This window comes from Oncorhynchus kisutch, unplaced genomic scaffold (assembly GCF_002021735.2).
Source record: "Oncorhynchus kisutch isolate 150728-3 unplaced genomic scaffold, Okis_V2 Okis04b-Okis11a_hom, whole genome shotgun sequence".
Taxonomy (NCBI): domain Eukaryota; kingdom Metazoa; phylum Chordata; class Actinopteri; order Salmoniformes; family Salmonidae; genus Oncorhynchus; species Oncorhynchus kisutch.
In genome coordinates, this window is record NW_022261981.1 from 2,310,392 (window position 1) to 2,330,595 (window position 20,204).

General features: G+C 42.1%; 1 protein-coding gene across 1 annotated transcript in view; it reads right to left on the reverse strand.

The window, feature by feature from the left end:
- LOC109877318 (neutral amino acid transporter A) overlaps window positions 1-16,093 on the reverse strand; it is a 40,370-nt gene extending 24,277 nt beyond the window's left edge. The window contains exon 1 of the mRNA XM_031813104.1: window positions 15,423-16,093. Within this exon, the coding sequence (XP_031668964.1) occupies window positions 15,423-15,934 (512 nt within the window). The 5' untranslated portion in view covers window positions 15,935-16,093. The remainder of the gene's footprint in view (window positions 1-15,422) is intronic.
- Window positions 16,094-20,204: the final 4,111 nt, after the last annotated feature.

Genomic DNA, 20,204 nt, shown 5'->3' on the forward strand with positions numbered 1-20,204 from the left:
CTACACAATGCTGGGGTGGTTCACTACCCACATAGTTAAACCACATAATGCTGGGGTGCAATACTACCCACATAGTTAAACTACATAATGCTGGGGTGGTTCACTACCCACATAGTTAAACTACATAATGCTGGGGTGGTTCACTACCCACATAGTTAAACTACATAATGCTGGGGTGGTTCACTACCCACATAGTTAAACTACATAATGCTGGGGTGCAACACTACCCACATAGTTAAACTACATAATGCTGGGGTGGTTCACTACCCACATAGTTAAACTACACAATGCTGGGGTGGTTCACTACCCACATAGTTAAACTACATAATGCTGGGGTGGTTCACTACCCACATAGTTAAACCACATAATGCTGGGGTGCAATACTACCCACATAGTTAAACTACATAATGCTTGGGTGCATCACTACCCACATAGTTAAACCACATAGTTAAACTACATAATGCTGGGGTGCAGCACATAGTTAAACTACATAATGCTGGGGTGCATCACTACCCACATAGTTAAACCACATAGTTAAACCACATAATGCTGGGGTGCACCACTACCCACATAGTTAAACCACATAGTTAAACCACATAATGCTGGGGTGCACCACTACCCACATAGTTAAACCACATAGTTAAACCACATAGTGCTGGGGTGCATCACTACCCACATAGTTAAACTACATAATGCTGGGGTGGTTCACTACCCACATAGTTAAACTATATAATGCTGGGGTGCAACACTACCCACATAGTTAAACTACATAATGCTGGGGTGGTTCACTACCCACATAGTTAAACTACATAATGCTGGGGTGGTTCACTACCCACATAGTTAAACTACACAATGCTGGGGTGGTTCACTACCCACATAGTTAAACTACATAATGCTGGGGTGCAACACTACCCACATAGTTAAACTACATAATGCTGGGGTGGTTCACTACCCACATAGTTAAACTACACAATGCTGGGGTGGTTCACTACCCACATAGTTAAACTACATAATGCTGGGGTGGTTCACTACCCACATAGTTAAACTACATAATGCTGGGGTGGTTCACTACCCACATAGTTAAACCACATAATGCTGGGGTGCAATACTACCCACATAGTTAAACTACATAATGCTTGGGTGCATCACTACCCACATAGTTAAACCACATAGTTAAACTACATAATGCTGGGGTGGTTCACTACCCACATAGTTAAACTACATAATGCTGGGGTGGTTCACTACCCACATAGTTAAACTACACAATGCTGGGGTGGTTCACTACCCACATAGTTAAACTACATAATGCTGGGGTGCAACACTACCCACATAGTTAAACTACATAATGCTGGGGTGGTTCACTACCCACATAGTTAAACTACACAATGCTGGGGTGGTTCACTACCCACATAGTTAAACTACATAATGCTGGGGTGGTTCACTACCCACATAGTTAAACTACATAATGCTGGGGTGGTTCACTACCCACATAGTTAAACCACATAATGCTGGGGTGCAATACTACCCACATAGTTAAACTACATAATGCTTGGGTGCATCACTACCCACATAGTTAAACCACATAGTTAAACTACATAATGCTGGGGTGCATCACTACCCACATAGTTAAACCACATAGTTAAACCACATAATGCTGGGGTGCACCACTACCCACATAGTTAAACCACATAGTTAAACCACATAGTGCTGGGGTGCATCACTACCCACATAGTTAAACTACATAATGCTGGGGTGGTTCACTACCCACATAGTTAAACTACATAATGCTGGGGTGGTTCACTACCCACATAGTTAAACTACATAATGCTGGGGTGGTTCACTACCCACATAGTTAAACTACACAATGCTGGGGTGGTTCACTACCCACATAGTTAAACTACATAATGCTGGGGTGCAACACTACCCACATAGTTAAACTACATAATGCTGGGGTGGTTCACTACCCACATAGTTAAACTACACAATGCTGGGGTGGTTCACTACCCACATAGTTAAACTACATAATGCTGGGGTGGTTCACTACCCACATAGTTAAACTACATAATGCTGGGGTGGTTCACTACCCACATAGTTAAACCATATAATGCTGGGGTGCAATACTACCCACATAGTTAAACTACATAATGCTGGGGTGCATCCCTACCCACATAGTTAAACCACATAGTTAAACTACATAATGCTGGGGTGCAGCACATAGTTAAACTACATAATGCTGGGGTGCATCACTACCCACATAGTTAAACCACATAGTTAAACCACATAATGCTGGGGTGCACCACTACCCACATAGTTAAACCACATAGTTAAACCACATAGTGCTGGGGTGCATCACTACCCACATAGTTAAACTACATAATGCTGGGGTGGTTCACTACCCACATAGTTAAACTATATAATGCTGGGGTGCAACACTACCCACATAGTTAAACTACATAATGCTGGGGTGGTTCACTACCCACATAGTTAAACTACATAGTTAAACTACATAATGCCGGGGTGCCTCACTACCCACATAGTTAAACTACATAATGCTGGGGTGCAGCACTACCCACATAGTTAAACTACATAATGCTGGGGTGGTTCACTACCCACATAGTTAAACCACATAATGCTGGGGTGCAATACTACCCACATAGTTAAACTACATAATGCTGGGGTGGTTCACTACCCACATAGTTAAACTACATAATGCTGGGGTGCAACACTACCCACATAGTTAAACTACATAATGCTGGGGTGCAATACTACCCACATAGTTAAACTACATAATGCTTGGGTGCATCACTACCCACATAGTTAAACTACATAATTCTGGGGTGCATCACTACCCACATAGTTAAACTACATAATGCTGGGGTGGTTCACTACCCACATAGTTAAACTACATAATGCTGGGGTGGTTCACTACCCACATAGTTAAACCACATAATGCTGGGGTGCAATACTACCCACATAGTTAAACTACATAATGCTTGGGTGCATCACTACCCACATAGTTAAACCACATAGTTAAACTACATAATGCTGGGGTGCATCACTACCCACATAGTTAAACCACATAGTTAAACCACATGATGCTGGGGTGCACCACTACCCACATAGTTAAACCACATAGTTAAACCACATAGTGCTGGGGTGCATCACTACCCACATAGTTAAACTACATAATGCTGGGGTGGTTCACTACCCACATAGTTAAACTACATAATGCTGGGGTGGTTCACTACCCACATAGTTAAACTACATAATGCTGGGGTGGTTCACTACCCACATAGTTAAACTACATAATGCTGGGGTGCATCACTACCCACATAGTTAAACCACATAGTTAAACTACATAATGCTGGGGTGGTTCACTACCCACATAGTTAAACTACATAATGCTGGGGTGCAACACTACCCACATAGTTAAACTACATAATGATGGGGTGCAACACATAGTTAAACTACATAATGCTGGGGTGGTTCACTACCCACATAGTTAAACTACACAATGCTGGGGTGCATCACCACCCACATAGTTAAACTACACAATGCTGGGGTGGTTCACTACCCACATAGTTAAACTACATAATGCTGGGGTGGTTCACTACCCACATAGTTAAACTACATAATGCTGGGGTGGTTCACTACCCACATAGTTAAACCACATAATGCTGGGGTGCAATACTACCCACATAGTTAAACTACATAATGCTTGGGTGCATCACTACCCACATAGTTAAACCACATAGTTAAACTACATAATGCTGGGGTGCATCACTACCCACATAGTTAAACCACATAGTTAAACCACATGATGCTGGGGTGCACCACTACCCACATAGTTAAACCACATAGTTAAACCACATAGTGCTGGGGTGCATCACTACCCACATAGTTAAACTACATAATGCTGGGGTGGTTCACTACCCACATAGTTAAACTACATAATGCTGGGGTGGTTCACTACCCACATAGTTAAACTACATAATGCTGGGGTGGTTCACTACCCACATAGTTAAACTACATAATGCTGGGGTGCATCACTACCCACATAGTTAAACCACATAGTTAAACCACATGATGCTGGGGTGCACCACTACCCACATAGTTAAACCACATAGTTAAACTACATAATGCTGGGGTGCAGCACATAGTTAAACTACATAATGCTGGGGTGCATCACTACCCACATAGTTAAACCACATAGTTAAACCACATAATGCTGGGGTGCACCACTACCCACATAGTTAAACCACATAGTGCTGGGGTGCATCACTACCCACATAGTTAAACTACATAATGCTGGGGTGGTTCACTACCCACATAGTTAAACTATATAATGCTGGGGTGCAACACTACCCACATAGTTAAACTACATAATGCTGGGGTGGTTCACTACCCACATAGTTAAACTACATAGTTAAACTACATAATGCCGGGGTGCCTCACTACCCACATAGTTAAACTACATAATGCTGGGGTGCAGCACTACCCACATAGTTAAACTACATAATGCTGGGGTGGTTCACTACCCACATAGTTAAACTACATAATGCTGGGGTGGTTCACTACCCACATAGTTAAACCACATAATGCTGGGGTGCAATACTACCCACATAGTTAAACTACATAATGCTGGGGTGGTTCACTACCCACATAGTTAAACTACATAATGCTGGGGTGCAACACTACCCACATAGTTAAACTACATAATGCTGGGGTGGTTCACTACCCACATAGTTAAACTACATAATGCTGGGGTGGTTCACTACCCACATAGTTAAACTACATAATGCTGGGGTGGTTCACTACCCACATAGTTAAACCACATAATGCTGGGGTGCAATACTACCCACATAGTTAAACTACATAATGCTTGGGTGCATCACTACCCACATAGTTAAACTACATAATTCTGGGGTGCACCACTACCCACATAGTTAAACCACATAGTTAAACCACATAGTGCTGGGGTGCATCACTACCCACATAGTTAAACTACATAATGCTGGGGTGGTTCACTACCCACATAGTTAAACTACATAATGCTGGGGTGGTTCACTACCCACATAGTTAAACTACATAATGCTGGGGTGGTTCACTACCCACATAGTTAAACTACATAATGCTGGGGTGCATCACTACCCACATAGTTAAACCACATAGTTAAACCACATGATGCTGGGGTGCACCACTACCCACATAGTTAAACTACATAATGCTGGGGTGGTTCACTACCCACATAGTTAAACTACATAATGCTGGGGTGCAACACTACCCACATAGTTAAACTACATAATGCTGGGGTGGTTCACTACCCACATAGTTAAACTACATAATGCTGGGGTGGTTCACTACCCACATAGTTAAACTACATAATGCTGGGGTGGTTCACTACCCACATAGTTAAACCACATAATGCTGGGGTGCAACACTACCCACATAGTTAAACTACATAATGCTGGGGTGGTTCACTACCCACATAGTTAAACTACACAATGCTGGGGTGGTTCACTACCCACATAGTTAAACTACATAATGCTGGGGTGGTTCACTACCCACATAGTTAAACTACATAATGCTGGGGTGGTTCACTACCCACATAGTTAAACCACATAATGCTGGGGTGCAATACTACCCACATAGTTAAACTACATAATGCTTGGGTGCATCACTACCCACATAGTTAAACCACATAGTTAAACTACATAATGCTGGGGTGCATCACTACCCACATAGTTAAACCACATAGTTAAACCACATAATGCTGGGGTGCACCACTACCCACATAGTTAAACCACATAGTTAAACCACATAGTGCTGGGGTGCATCACTACCCACATAGTTAAACTACATAATGCTGGGGTGGTTCACTACCCACATAGTTAAACTACACAATGCTGGGGTGGTTCACTACCCACATAGTTAAACTACATAATGCTGGGGTGCAACACTACCCACATAGTTAAACTACATAATGCTGGGGTGGTTCACTACCCACATAGTTAAACTACACAATGCTGGGGTGGTTCACTACCCACATAGTTAAACTACATAATGCTGGGGTGGTTCACTACCCACATAGTTAAACTACATAATGCTGGGGTGGTTCACTACCCACATAGTTAAACCATATAATGCTGGGGTGCAATACTACCCACATAGTTAAACTACATAATGCTTGGGTGCATCCCTACCCACATAGTTAAACCACATAGTTAAACTACATAATGCTGGGGTGCAGCACATAGTTAAACTACATAATGCTGGGGTGCATCACTACCCACATAGTTAAACCACATAGTTAAACCACATAATGCTGGGGTGCACCACTACCCACATAGTTAAACCACATAGTTAAACCACATAGTGCTGGGGTGCATCACTACCCACATAGTTAAACTACATAATGCTGGGGTGGTTCACTACCCACATAGTTAAACTACATAGTTAAACTACATAATGCCGGGGTGCCTCACTACCCACATAGTTAAACTACATAATGCTGGGGTGCAGCACTACCCACATAGTTAAACTACATAATGCTGGGGTGGTTCACTACCCACATAGTTAAACTACATAATGCTGGGGTGGTTCACTACCCACATAGTTAAACTACATAATGCTGGGGTGCAGCACTACCCACATAGTTAAACTACATAATGCTGGGGTGGTTCACTACCCACATAGTTAAACTACATAATGCTGGGGTGCAACACTACCCACATAGTTAAACTACATAATGCTGGGGTGGTTCACTACCCACATAGTTAAACTACATAATGCTGGGGTGGTTCACTACCCACATAGTTAAACTACATAATGCTGGGGTGGTTCACTACCCACATAGTTAAACCACATAATGCTGGGGTGCAATACTACCCACATAGTTAAACTACATAATGCTTGGGTGCATCACTACCCACATAGTTAAACTACATAATTCTGGGGTGCATCACTACCCACATAGTTAAACTACATAATGCTGGGGTGGTTCACTACCCACATAGTTAAACTACATAATGCTGGGGTGGTTCACTACCCACATAGTTAAACTACATAATGCTGGGGTGGTTCACTACCCACATAGTTAAACTACATAATGCTGGGGTGCAACACTACCCACATAGTTAAACTACATAATGATGGGGTGCAACACATAGTTAAACTACATAATGCTGGGGTGGTTCACTACCCACATAGTTAAACTACACAATGCTGGGGTGCATCACCACCCACATAGTTAAACTACACAATGCTGGGGTGGTTCACTACCCACATAGTTAAACTACATAATGCTGGGGTGGTTCACTACCCACATAGTTAAACTACATAATGCTGGGGTGGTTCACTACCCACATAGTTAAACCACATAATGCTGGGGTGCAATACTACCCACATAGTTAAACTACATAATGCTTGGGTGCATCACTACCCACATAGTTAAACCACATAGTTAAACTACATAATGCTGGGGTGCATCACTACCCACATAGTTAAACCACATAGTTAAACCACATGATGCTGGGGTGCACCACTACCCACATAGTTAAACCACATAGTTAAACCACATAGTGCTGGGGTGCATCACTACCCACATAGTTAAACTACATAATGCTGGGGTGGTTCACTACCCACATAGTTAAACTACATAATGCTGGGGTGGTTCACTACCCACATAGTTAAACTACATAATGCTGGGGTGGTTCACTACCCACATAGTTAAACTACATAATGCTGGGGTGCATCACTACCCACATAGTTAAACCACATAGTTAAACCACATGATGCTGGGGTGCACCACTACCCACATAGTTAAACCACATAGTTAAACCACATAGTGCTGGGGTGCATCACTACCCACATAGTTAAACTACATAATGCTGGGGTGGTTCACTACCCACATAGTTAAACTACATAATGCTGGGGTGCAACACTACCCACATAGTTAAACTACATAATGCTGGGGTGGTTCACTACCCACATAGTTAAACTACATAATGCTGGGGTGGTTCACTACCCACATAGTTAAACTACATAATGCTGGGGTGGTTCACTACCCACATAGTTAAACCACATAATGCTGGGGTGCAATACTACCCACATAGTTAAACTACATAATGCTTGGGTGCATCACTACCCACATAGTTAAACTACATAATTCTGGGGTGCATCACTACCCACATAGTTAAACTACATAATGCTGGGGTGGTTCACTACCCACATAGTTAAACTACATAATGCTGGGGTGGTTCACTACCCACATAGTTAAACTACATAATGCTGGGGTGGTTCACTACCCACATAGTTAAACTACATAATGCTGGGGTGCAACACTACCCACATAGTTAAACTACATAATGATGGGGTGCAACACATAGTTAAACTACATAATGCTGGGGTGGTTCACTACCCACATAGTTAAACTACACAATGCTGGGGTGCATCACCACCCACATAGTTAAACTACACAATGCTGGGGTGGTTCACTACCCACATAGTTAAACTACATAATGCTGGGGTGGTTCACTACCCACATAGTTAAACTACATAATGCTGGGGTGGTTCACTACCCACATAGTTAAACCACATAATGCTGGGGTGCAATACTACCCACATAGTTAAACTACATAATGCTTGGGTGCATCACTACCCACATAGTTAAACCACATAGTTAAACTACATAATGCTGGGGTGCATCACTACCCACATAGTTAAACCACATAGTTAAACCACATGATGCTGGGGTGCACCACTACCCACATAGTTAAACCACATAGTTAAACCACATAGTGCTGGGGTGCATCACTACCCACATAGTTAAACTACATAATGCTGGGGTGGTTCACTACCCACATAGTTAAACTACATAATGCTGGGGTGGTTCACTACCCACATAGTTAAACTACATAATGCTGGGGTGGTTCACTACCCACATAGTTAAACTACATAATGCTGGGGTGCATCACTACCCACATAGTTAAACCACATAGTTAAACCACATGATGCTGGGGTGCACCACTACCCACATAGTTAAACCACATAGTTAAACTACATAATGCTGGGGTGCAGCACATAGTTAAACTACATAATGCTGGGGTGCATCACTACCCACATAGTTAAACCACATAGTTAAACCACATAATGCTGGGGTGCACCACTACCCACATAGTTAAACCACATAGTTAAACCACATAGTGCTGGGGTGCATCACTACCCACATAGTTAAACTACATAATGCTGGGGTGGTTCACTACCCACATAGTTAAACTATATAATGCTGGGGTGCAACACTACCCACATAGTTAAACTACATAATGCTGGGGTGGTTCACTACCCACATAGTTAAACTACATAGTTAAACTACATAATGCCGGGGTGCCTCACTACCCACATAGTTAAACTACATAATGCTGGGGTGCAGCACTACCCACATAGTTAAACTACATAATGCTGGGGTGGTTCACTACCCACATAGTTAAACTACATAATGCTGGGGTGGTTCACTACCCACATAGTTAAACCACATAATGCTGGGGTGCAATACTACCCACATAGTTAAACTACATAATGCTGGGGTGGTTCACTACCCACATAGTTAAACTACATAATGCTGGGGTGCAACACTACCCACATAGTTAAACTACATAATGCTGGGGTGGTTCACTACCCACATAGTTAAACTACATAATGCTGGGGTGGTTCACTACCCACATAGTTAAACTACATAATGCTGGGGTGGTTCACTACCCACATAGTTAAACTACATAATGCTGGGGTGGTTCACTACCCACATAGTTAAACTACATAATGCTGGGGTGGTTCACTACCCACATAGTTAAACTACATAATGCTGGGGTGCAACACTACCCACATAGTTAAACTACATAATGATGGGGTGCAACACATAGTTAAACTACATAATGCTGGGGTGGTTCACTACCCACATAGTTAAACTACACAATGCTGGGGTGCATCACCACCCACATAGTTAAACTACACAATGCTGGGGTGGTTCACTACCCACATAGTTAAACTACATAATGCTGGGGTGGTTCACTACCCACATAGTTAAACTACATAATGCTGGGGTGGTTCACTACCCACATAGTTAAACCACATAATGCTGGGGTGCAATACTACCCACATAGTTAAACTACATAATGCTTGGGTGCATCACTACCCACATAGTTAAACCACATAGTTAAACTACATAATGCTGGGGTGCATCACTACCCACATAGTTAAACCACATAGTTAAACCACATGATGCTGGGGTGCACCACTACCCACATAGTTAAACCACATAGTTAAACCACATAGTGCTGGGGTGCATCACTACCCACATAGTTAAACTACATAATGCTGGGGTGGTTCACTACCCACATAGTTAAACTACATAATGCTGGGGTGGTTCACTACCCACATAGTTAAACTACATAATGCTGGGGTGGTTCACTACCCACATAGTTAAACTACATAATGCTGGGGTGCATCACTACCCACATAGTTAAACCACATAGTTAAACCACATGATGCTGGGGTGCACCACTACCCACATAGTTAAACCACATAGTTAAACCACATAGTGCTGGGGTGCATCACTACCCACATAGTTAAACTACATAATGCTGGGGTGGTTCACTACCCACATAGTTAAACTACATAATGCTGGGGTGGTTCACTACCCACATAGTTAAACTACATAATGCTGGGGTGGTTCACTACCCACATAGTTAAACTACATAATGATGGGGTGCAACACATAGTTAAACTACATAATGCTGGGGTGGTTCACTACCCACATAGTTAAACTACACAATGCTGGGGTGGTTCATTACCCACATAGTTAAACTACATAATGCTGGGGTGGTTCACTACCCACATAGTTAAACTACACAATGCTGGGGTGCATCACCACCCACATAGTTAAACTACACAATGCTGGGGTGGTTTACTACCCACATAGTTAAACTACATAGTTAAACTACATAATGCTGGGGTGCAGCACTACCCACATAGTTAAACTACATAACGCTGGGGTGGTTACTACCCACATAGTTAAACTACATAATGCCGGGGTGCCTCACTACCCACATAGTTAAACTACATAATGCTGGGGTGCAGCACTACCCACATAGTTAAACTACATAATGCTGGGGGGGTCACTACCCACATAGTTAAACTACATAATGCTGGGGTGCAGCACTACCCACATAGTTAAACTACATAATGCTGGGGTGCATCACTACCCACATAGTTAAACCACATAGTTAAACTACATAATGCTGGGGTGCAACACTACCCACATAGTTAAACTACATAATGCTGGGGTGCAACACTACCCACATAGTTAAACCACATAATGCTGGGGTGGTTCACTACCCACATAGTTAAACTACATAATGCTGGGGTGCATCACAGAGTTAAACTACATAATGCTGGGGTGCATCACTACCCACATAGTTACACTACATAATGCTGGGGTGCATCACTACCCACATAGTTACACTACATAATGCTGGGGTGCAACACTACCCACATAGTTAAACTACATAACTATGTGGGTAGTGAACCACCATAGCATTAAACTACATAATGCTGGGGTGGTTCACTACCCACATAGTTAAACTATATAATGCTGGGGTGCAACACTACCCACATAGTTAAACTACATAACTATGTGGGTAGTGAACCACCATAGCATTAAACTACATAATGCTGGGGTGGGTCACTACCCACATAGTTAAACTACATAATGCTGGGGTGCATCACAGAGTTAAACTACATAATGCTGGGGTGCATCACTACCCACATAGTTACACTACATAATGCTGGGGTGCAACACTACCCACATAGTTAAACTACATAATGCTGGGATGCATCACTACACACATAGTTAAACTACATAATGCTGGGGTGGGGCACTACCCACATAGTTAAACTATATAACTATGTGGGTAGTGAACCACCCCAGCATTAAACTACATAATGCTGGGGTGGTTCACTACCCACATAGTTAAACTATATAATGCTGGGGTGCAACACTACCCACATAGTTAAACTACATAATGCTGGGGTGCAGCACTACCCACATAGTTAAACTACATAATGCTGGGGTGCAACACTACCCACATAGTTAAACCACATAATGCTGGGGTGGTTCACTACCCACATAGTTAAACTACATAATGCTGGGGTGCAACACTACCCACATAGTTAAACTACATAATGCTGGGGTGCAGCACTACCCACATAGTTAAACTACATAATGCTGGGGTGCAACACTACCCACATAGTTAAACCACATAATGCTGGGGTGGTTCACTACCCACATAGTTAAACTACATAATGATGGGGTGCAGCACATAGTTAAACTACATAATGCTGGGGTGCAACACTACCCACATAATTAAACTACACAATGCTGGGGTGCATCACCACCCACATAGTTAAACTACACAATGCTGGGGTGGTTCACTACCCACATAGTTAAACTACATAGTTAAACTACATAATGCTGGGGTGCAGCACTACCCACATAGTTAAACTACATAATGCTGGGGTGGTTCACTACCCACATAGTTAAACTACATAATGCTGGGGTGGTTACTACCCACATAGTTAAACTACATAATGCTGGGGTGCATCACTACCCACATAGTTAAACCACATAGTTAAACTACATAATGCTGGGGTGCATCACTACCCACATAGTTAAACCACATAGTGCTGGGGTGCATCACTACCCACATAGTTAAACTACATAACTATGTGGGTAGTGAACCACCATAGCATTAAACTACATAATGCTGGGGTGGTTCACTACCCACATAGTTAAACTATATAATGCTGGGGTGCAACACTACCCACATAGTTAAACTACATAACTATGTGGGTAGTGAACCACCATAGCATTAAACTACATAATGCTGGGGTGGGTCACTACCCACATAGTTAAACTACATAATGCTGGGGTGCATCACAGAGTTAAACTACATAATGCTGGGGTGCATCACTACCCACATAGTTAAACTACATAGTTAAACTACATAATGCTGGGGTGCATCACTACCCACATAGTTACACTACATAATGCTGGGGTGCCCCACTACCCACATAGTTAAACTACATAATGCTGGGGTGCAACACTACCCACATAGTTACACTACATAATGCTGGGGTGGTTCACTACCCACATAGTTACACTACATAATGCTGGGGTGCAACACTACCCACATAGTTACACTACATAATGCTGGGGTGGGGCACTACCCACATAGTTAAACTACATCACTGCTGTCCTTAAGTGTTTCATTCTCACCTTTCAATAAGTGACTGATTTAGACAGGAGAAAACCAGGTGTTTACTCTCTCTCTCTAATTGTCAATTAGTGACGTTAATAAGTTAGACACTGATACATGGGACAGCCATGTTATCTTATGACAGCTCTCCCTTGTAAAATAGATATTTGATCTGAACTGGGTCGCCTAGTAAAGTTAAAGATAAAGTAAATTAAGTTCTTGTCCCAGACAGTTTGTAATAGACCACTAACACTTCAGGACAGGAGGATTCTTGTCCCAGACAGTTTGTAATAGACCACTAATACTTCAGGACAGGTGGATTCTTGTCCCAGACTGTTTGTAATGGACCACTAATACTTCAGGACAGGTGGATTCTTGTCCCAGACAGTTTGTAATAGACCACTAATACTTCAGGACAGGTAGATTCTTGTCCCAGACAGTTTGTAATAGACCACTAATACTTCAGGACAGGAGAATTCTTGTCCCAGACAGTCTGCATTGATACCTGATGCTGTGTATTATGATAAGAGGCACAAGTGTTTTCAGTCACCAGCAGTGACATGTATAGAGTATTGGAATACATGTACAGCCATACAGGGATATATGGCTGTGATATATGGCTGTGATATATGTCTGGGATATATGGATGGGATATATGTCTGGGATATGTCTGGGATATATGTCTGGGATATATGTCTGGGATATATGTCTGGGATATATGTCTGGGATATATGTCTGGGATATATGTCTGGGATATATGGCTGTGCTATATGGCTGTGCTATATGGCTGTGCTATATGGCTGGGATATATGGCTGGGATATATGGCTGTGATATATGGCTGGGATATATGGCTGGGATATATGGCTGTGATATATGGCTGTGATATATGGCTGGGACATATGGCTGGGACATATGGCTGGGATATATGGCTGTGATATATGGCTGGGACATATGGCTGGGATATATGGCTGTGATATATGGCTGGGATATATGGCTGTGATATATGGCTGGGACATATGGCTGGGATATATGGCTGTGCTATATGGCTGTGCTATATGGCTGGGATATATGGCTGGGATATATGGCTGTGATATATGGCTGGGACATATGGCTGGGATATATGGCTGGGATATATGGCTGGGATATATGGCTGTGATATATGGTTGTGATATATGGCTGTGATATATGGCTGGGACATATGGCTGGGATATATGGCTGGGACATATGGCTGTGATATATGGCTGGGACATATGGCTGTGATATATGGCTGGGACATATGGCTGTGATATATGGCTGTGATATATGGCTGGGATATATGGCTGTGCTATATGGTTGTGAGCATGCCTGTGTAGTTGACATACGCCAGCTGTGGCGTAGCTTGGGCTTCCCTACAGATAACTTTTCTTTGTGCAGAACAGAATCCTGGGTTTAACAGCTGTCAGCTTTCCCTCAGATGCAGACATACAGATGGACAGGCAGGTAGACAGACAGGAAGGCAGACAGATTGGAGGGCAGGCCGAGCGTTTGACATGCAGATAGTTGGACACATAGACCAACAGACATACACACAGACAGTCATTCGGGTAGAGAGGGAGTTAGGTAGGCAGACACACAGACCGGCAGACAGGCAGACACCCAATGACACACTGTGTTAGAACCTTTGTCTCATGGGAATGCTATTATAATATTTATTTTATGTTGTTTGTTTGCTTTGATTCTTCCTGTCAGGGTCTGTTTTGTTTTACTTACTGCTTTATATCGTACCATTATGCATAAACAAATCACGTAAATGAAAAACATATGTTAACTAATTCCCCCCAAAATATTGACCAATGACCATCTATATCCAGGCCTAGGTCTCTTGATTTCTGAGTGCCATGTAATTCCATGTAAGGTACTGGAACAAGCATGCGCCTTGGCTCTCATGTGTGTAACCTATATAGGCTACAGTATTGCGGCCGGGGGAATTAGTGGAGCACGCATTTACTCTACTACTACCCAGTCATCTCACCCCCTGAACCATGCTAGCTTATTTCCTTTCAAGAAACACTCTTTAACATAATACATGTATTAGCCTATTGAAACAACAACCTCATCCCCGCAACAGTTACCTTGCAAGATCTAAAAACGAATCCGTGGTCTCCTTGTTGGTATTGACGCTCTCGAGACCTAGATTATTTGTGTTCAGAGCCCCGGCACCGACTCCCGGTTTGATAATGAAGGCGAGGGACACACCAATTCCCGATGCGATGAGTGTGGTCACCAGGAAGTAGGAGACCGCGATGCCTCCTAGTTTTCCCAGGGAGCGCGTGTCCAGGCTGGCGGCGCCGGAGATCAGGCTGCACACGACCAGAGGAAGGATAATCATCTTCAGCATCCTCAGAAGCATCTCACCGGGGAAAGCAAAATAAGTCATCTGCGCCCGGGTTAGGTTCATATTCCGAACCATCATTCCGAGGCCGACGCCTACTAGAACTCCAGACACCGTCATTATCACTAACATATTCCTATTCAAAAATCTCATCAACTTGTCTTTACAGCTTTTCTTCTTCTTTCCATTCTTCTCCAAGATGTCGTCGGTGGAGACCGAATCGGTCATTGTGTGTCCGTTTTTCTTCTCCATTTTGATGGAAATTGTGGGGCAGAACACTGAATAACAGTAAATTCGTGAGAAAATTGAATGTTCCTGGAGCAGCGTGGGAGAACACACTCTCAGACGAGTAGCATTTGTGAGTAGACTGATGCAAGCGTAATTAGTCCTGTCAAACGCAACGTGTTTCTCCACCAATGGTGAGAGAGGGGCTACACACTAAAAAAGAGGACATGCGCACTTCCTCCTTTTGCTCAATATTAAGACCATCTGATGCAACAGTGGGAGAAATTGCCTGGGTCTGCAACTGTGCATTTGTATTGAAACATGTTGTGACTGGAAATTAGAGAAAAATGTAAACATTTCAAAGATAATATTTGATTTAGTGTACCTCTAGTTGTGTCATTATTTTTACACTAGTCATTATCTGCAGATGAAATAACTTAGGCCTGTATAGCGAATTACTTAATTAAACATTCTGAGTGAGACAGACTCTCCATGAAGGACATCATGCCTATAGGTTATTAATTAATGAAACATGTGAGTGAGACAAACTATCCATGAATGACATCATGCCTATAGGTTATTAATTAATGAAACATATGAGTGAGACAAACTCTCCATGAATGACATCATGCCTATAGGTTATTAATTAATGAAACATATGAGTGAGACAAACTCTCCATGAATGACATCATGCCTATAGGTTATTAATTAATGAAACATATGAGTGAGACAAACTCTCCATGAATGACATCATGCCTATAGGTTATTAATTAATGAAACATATGAGTGAGACAAACTCTCCATGAATGACATCATGCCTATAGGTTATTTAAGCAATAAGGCCCAAGGAGCCGTGGTATATGGCCAATATACCACGACTAAGGGCTCTTCTTATGCACAACGCAATGCAGAGTGCCTGGATACAGCACTTAGCCGTGGTATATTGGCCATATACCACAAACCCCTGAGGCGCCATATTGATATTATAAACTGGTTACTAGAGTAATTCAAAATAAATGTTTTATCATTCCCGTGGTGTACGGTCTGATATACCACTGCTGTAAGCCAATCAGCATTCATGGCTCGAACCACCCAGTTTATAATAATTCATCAAACATGTGAGTGAGACAAACTCTCCATGAATGACATTTACTTGATGCAGTACTGTTTGGTGATGGTGGGTCTGAATGGGGGTGTGAATCATGCCTATGGGGCACTGGTAATGTGCAAGCTGTTGGGATGGAGCCTACAGAGCCTAACCTTTTACTTTTTTACACATTCTATTGTTTTACAGCCTGGATTAAATTGAGATGTTATGTCACTGGCCTACACACAATACAATACCCAAATTCATTCAAAAGAAAAGCTGTAATGTCAATAAGTTTTCGATCGCTTTGTTATGGGAAGCCTAAATAAATTCAGGGGTAAAAATGTGCTTAACAAGTCAAATAATGGATCAACAACATTGTAGTTACTCCACAATAGTAACCTAAATGACAGAGTAAAAACAAGGAAGCCTGTACAGAACAAAAATATTCCAAAACATGCATCCTGTTTGCAATAAGTTACTAAAGTAAAACTGCACAAAATGCACATGCAAAATCCTAGAGGAAAACTTGATTCAGTCTGCTTTCCAACAGACACTGGGAGACAAATGTACCTTTCAGCAGGACAATAACCTAAAACACAGGGCCAAATCTACAGTGGAGTTGCTTTCCAAGTTGACATTTAATGTTCAATGGGATTGAACATCTATGGCAAGACTTGAGAATGTCTGTCTAGCAATTATCAACAACCAACTTGACAGAGCTAGAATAAAATAATAATGTGCAAGTATTGTACAATCCAGGTGTGCAAAGCTCTTAGAGACTCACCCAGAAAGACTCACAGCTGTAATCACTGCCACACATAATTCTAACATGTATTGACTTAGCGGTGTCAATACATATGTAAAATGAAATATTTCTGTATTTCAGTTCCAATACATTTGCAAAAATGTTGAAAAACCTGTTTCCCATTTGTTATTATGGGGTAGTGTGTGTAGATGTGTGAGAAAATAAATACATTATAATCCATGTTGAATTCAGGCTATAACACAACATGTGGAATAAGTCAAGTGGATTGAATTCTTTCCGAAGGCACTGTATATACTAGGAGCTAGTCCTATTGGCTATAGGCTAGGCTACAGTTATTAATCATATAGCCTATCTTGGATACAATTAGGTGCTCTTAAAATCTGTGCATCGATGCGTACTGTCAGACCATTCTCTCATAACTCATATGTGCTTCATGTTGTCATTGAGACCGAAATACTTTGTTCCCGATCCCAAAATAACACAGGCAGTGGCTAAAGAAGACGAGGGGCGGGTTTACCGCCCGGCCCTGCTAATAATCCATTCAACATTGTACGCGAGCGAACAGGCCTTTCAGGGGGCGAGTAGTCTGCGTAGATCTCAGTCGTCCTACATCTTCAGATATTATGTAATGTCAGTTATCCTATAAGATTGAAATTTGCAGCAATGTTATTTTATAGGCTGTACATGAATAAAGTGTAGGCTACAAATCAATCTCTGGTGATCTTGTGTTGTGTCATGTACAGTATATTATGGTGTAGCCTATAGGCTCTCAACATCATTATGATATGTGAATATGGCACACAGTGCAATGATAGGCCTAATGCATGATAACAGATATTGGCTAGGCCAAATAGCCTGCAGTAACTTAATTTCCTATAGGCTTTGTGTGAATGATTGATTATTCAGAGATTTTTAAATCTGGACTTCTGCCTACTTTGAGTGACACCGAGGCAGACTGTCATCACTCCTAAATTTGACCTTTATTTAACTAGGCAAGTCAGTTAAGAACAAATTCTAATTTTCAATGACAGCCTAGGAACAGTGGGTTAATTGCCTTGTTCAGGGGCAGAACGACAGATTTGTACCTTGTCAGCTCGGGGATTTGAACTTGCAACCTTCCGGTTACTAGTCCAACACTCTAACCACTAGGCTACCCTGGTGGATGACACCATAATAAAGGTTGTCTCCCACTCAGAGATTCCTGTCCTCCTCCCAATAGGCCTACTGCCAGTTTGAACATGTTTTAAAACATGCTGCAGCTTTCTAATAAGAAGGCCTAATTTACTGTCACTTATAAAAGGAGAAGGCATTTTGTTACCAAATCTGTCAGTTAGCTAAATGGCTAGGGTGGTAGGCCTAAATTACTTACATTAATGAACTAAATGAATAGGTCATTTTGATAGGTATATGCTATATATTTCATATGAGACGGTCATGTTGTCTGTTAATCAGGTTCCAGATTTATATATAGATGATCTTGATCAGCTGATCAGCTGTCCCTGTGTGATGTTGATCAGCTGATCAGCTGTCCCTGTGTGATGTTGATCAGCTATCCCTGTGTGATGTTGATCAGCTGATCAGCTGTCCCTGTGTGATGTTGATCAGCTGATCAGCTATCCCTGTGTGATGTTGATCAGCTGATCAGCTGTCCCTGTGTGATGTTGATCAGCTATCCCTGTGTGATGTTGATCAGCTGATCAGCTATCCCTGTGTGATGTTGATCAGCTGATCAGCTATCCCTGTGTGATGTTGATCAGCTGATCAGCTATCCCTGTGTGATCTTGATCAGCTGATCAGCTGTCCCTGTGTGATGTTGATCAGCTGATCAGCTGTCCCTGTGTGATGTTGATCAGCTGATCAGCTATCCCTGTGTGATCTTGATCAGCTGTCCCTGTGTGATGTTGATTTTTGATGTAACAGTGATATTGTTATTTCCATATACACTTTAGATTGAATATTCATAAAACTGTAAATGGTTTATATTCCACTGTGAAATCTCCACCCACATCTAGGCCACCGGCGAGCTAAAACTAAATCACCCGTGTAGACTAGTAGGGATGGATGATGGAATCTACAGTTTGAACTTGTGCACTAAAACAAATCTACAGGCTACCATACTGTACAGTCTTTGAGACTACATTACATCTAGGCCTTGGTCATGACTCTCAGTTCCATTAAATTACACACAAGAGTCATAAGAGTCTCAGGTCCATTACATTACACAGAAGAGTCATTGGAAGAAGGCCTCTTCTGTAGGTGGGAGTACTACATCTTCTTCAGGATCAGTGTCCCGTCCTTGGGACGGTTGCGCTAACGTAGGCTAATGTGATTAGCATGAGGTTGTAAGAAACAAAAAATAAATCCAGTACATAGACATGTCTGATATGGGCAGAAAGCTTAAATTCTTGTTAATCTAACTGCACTGTCCAATTTACAGTAAC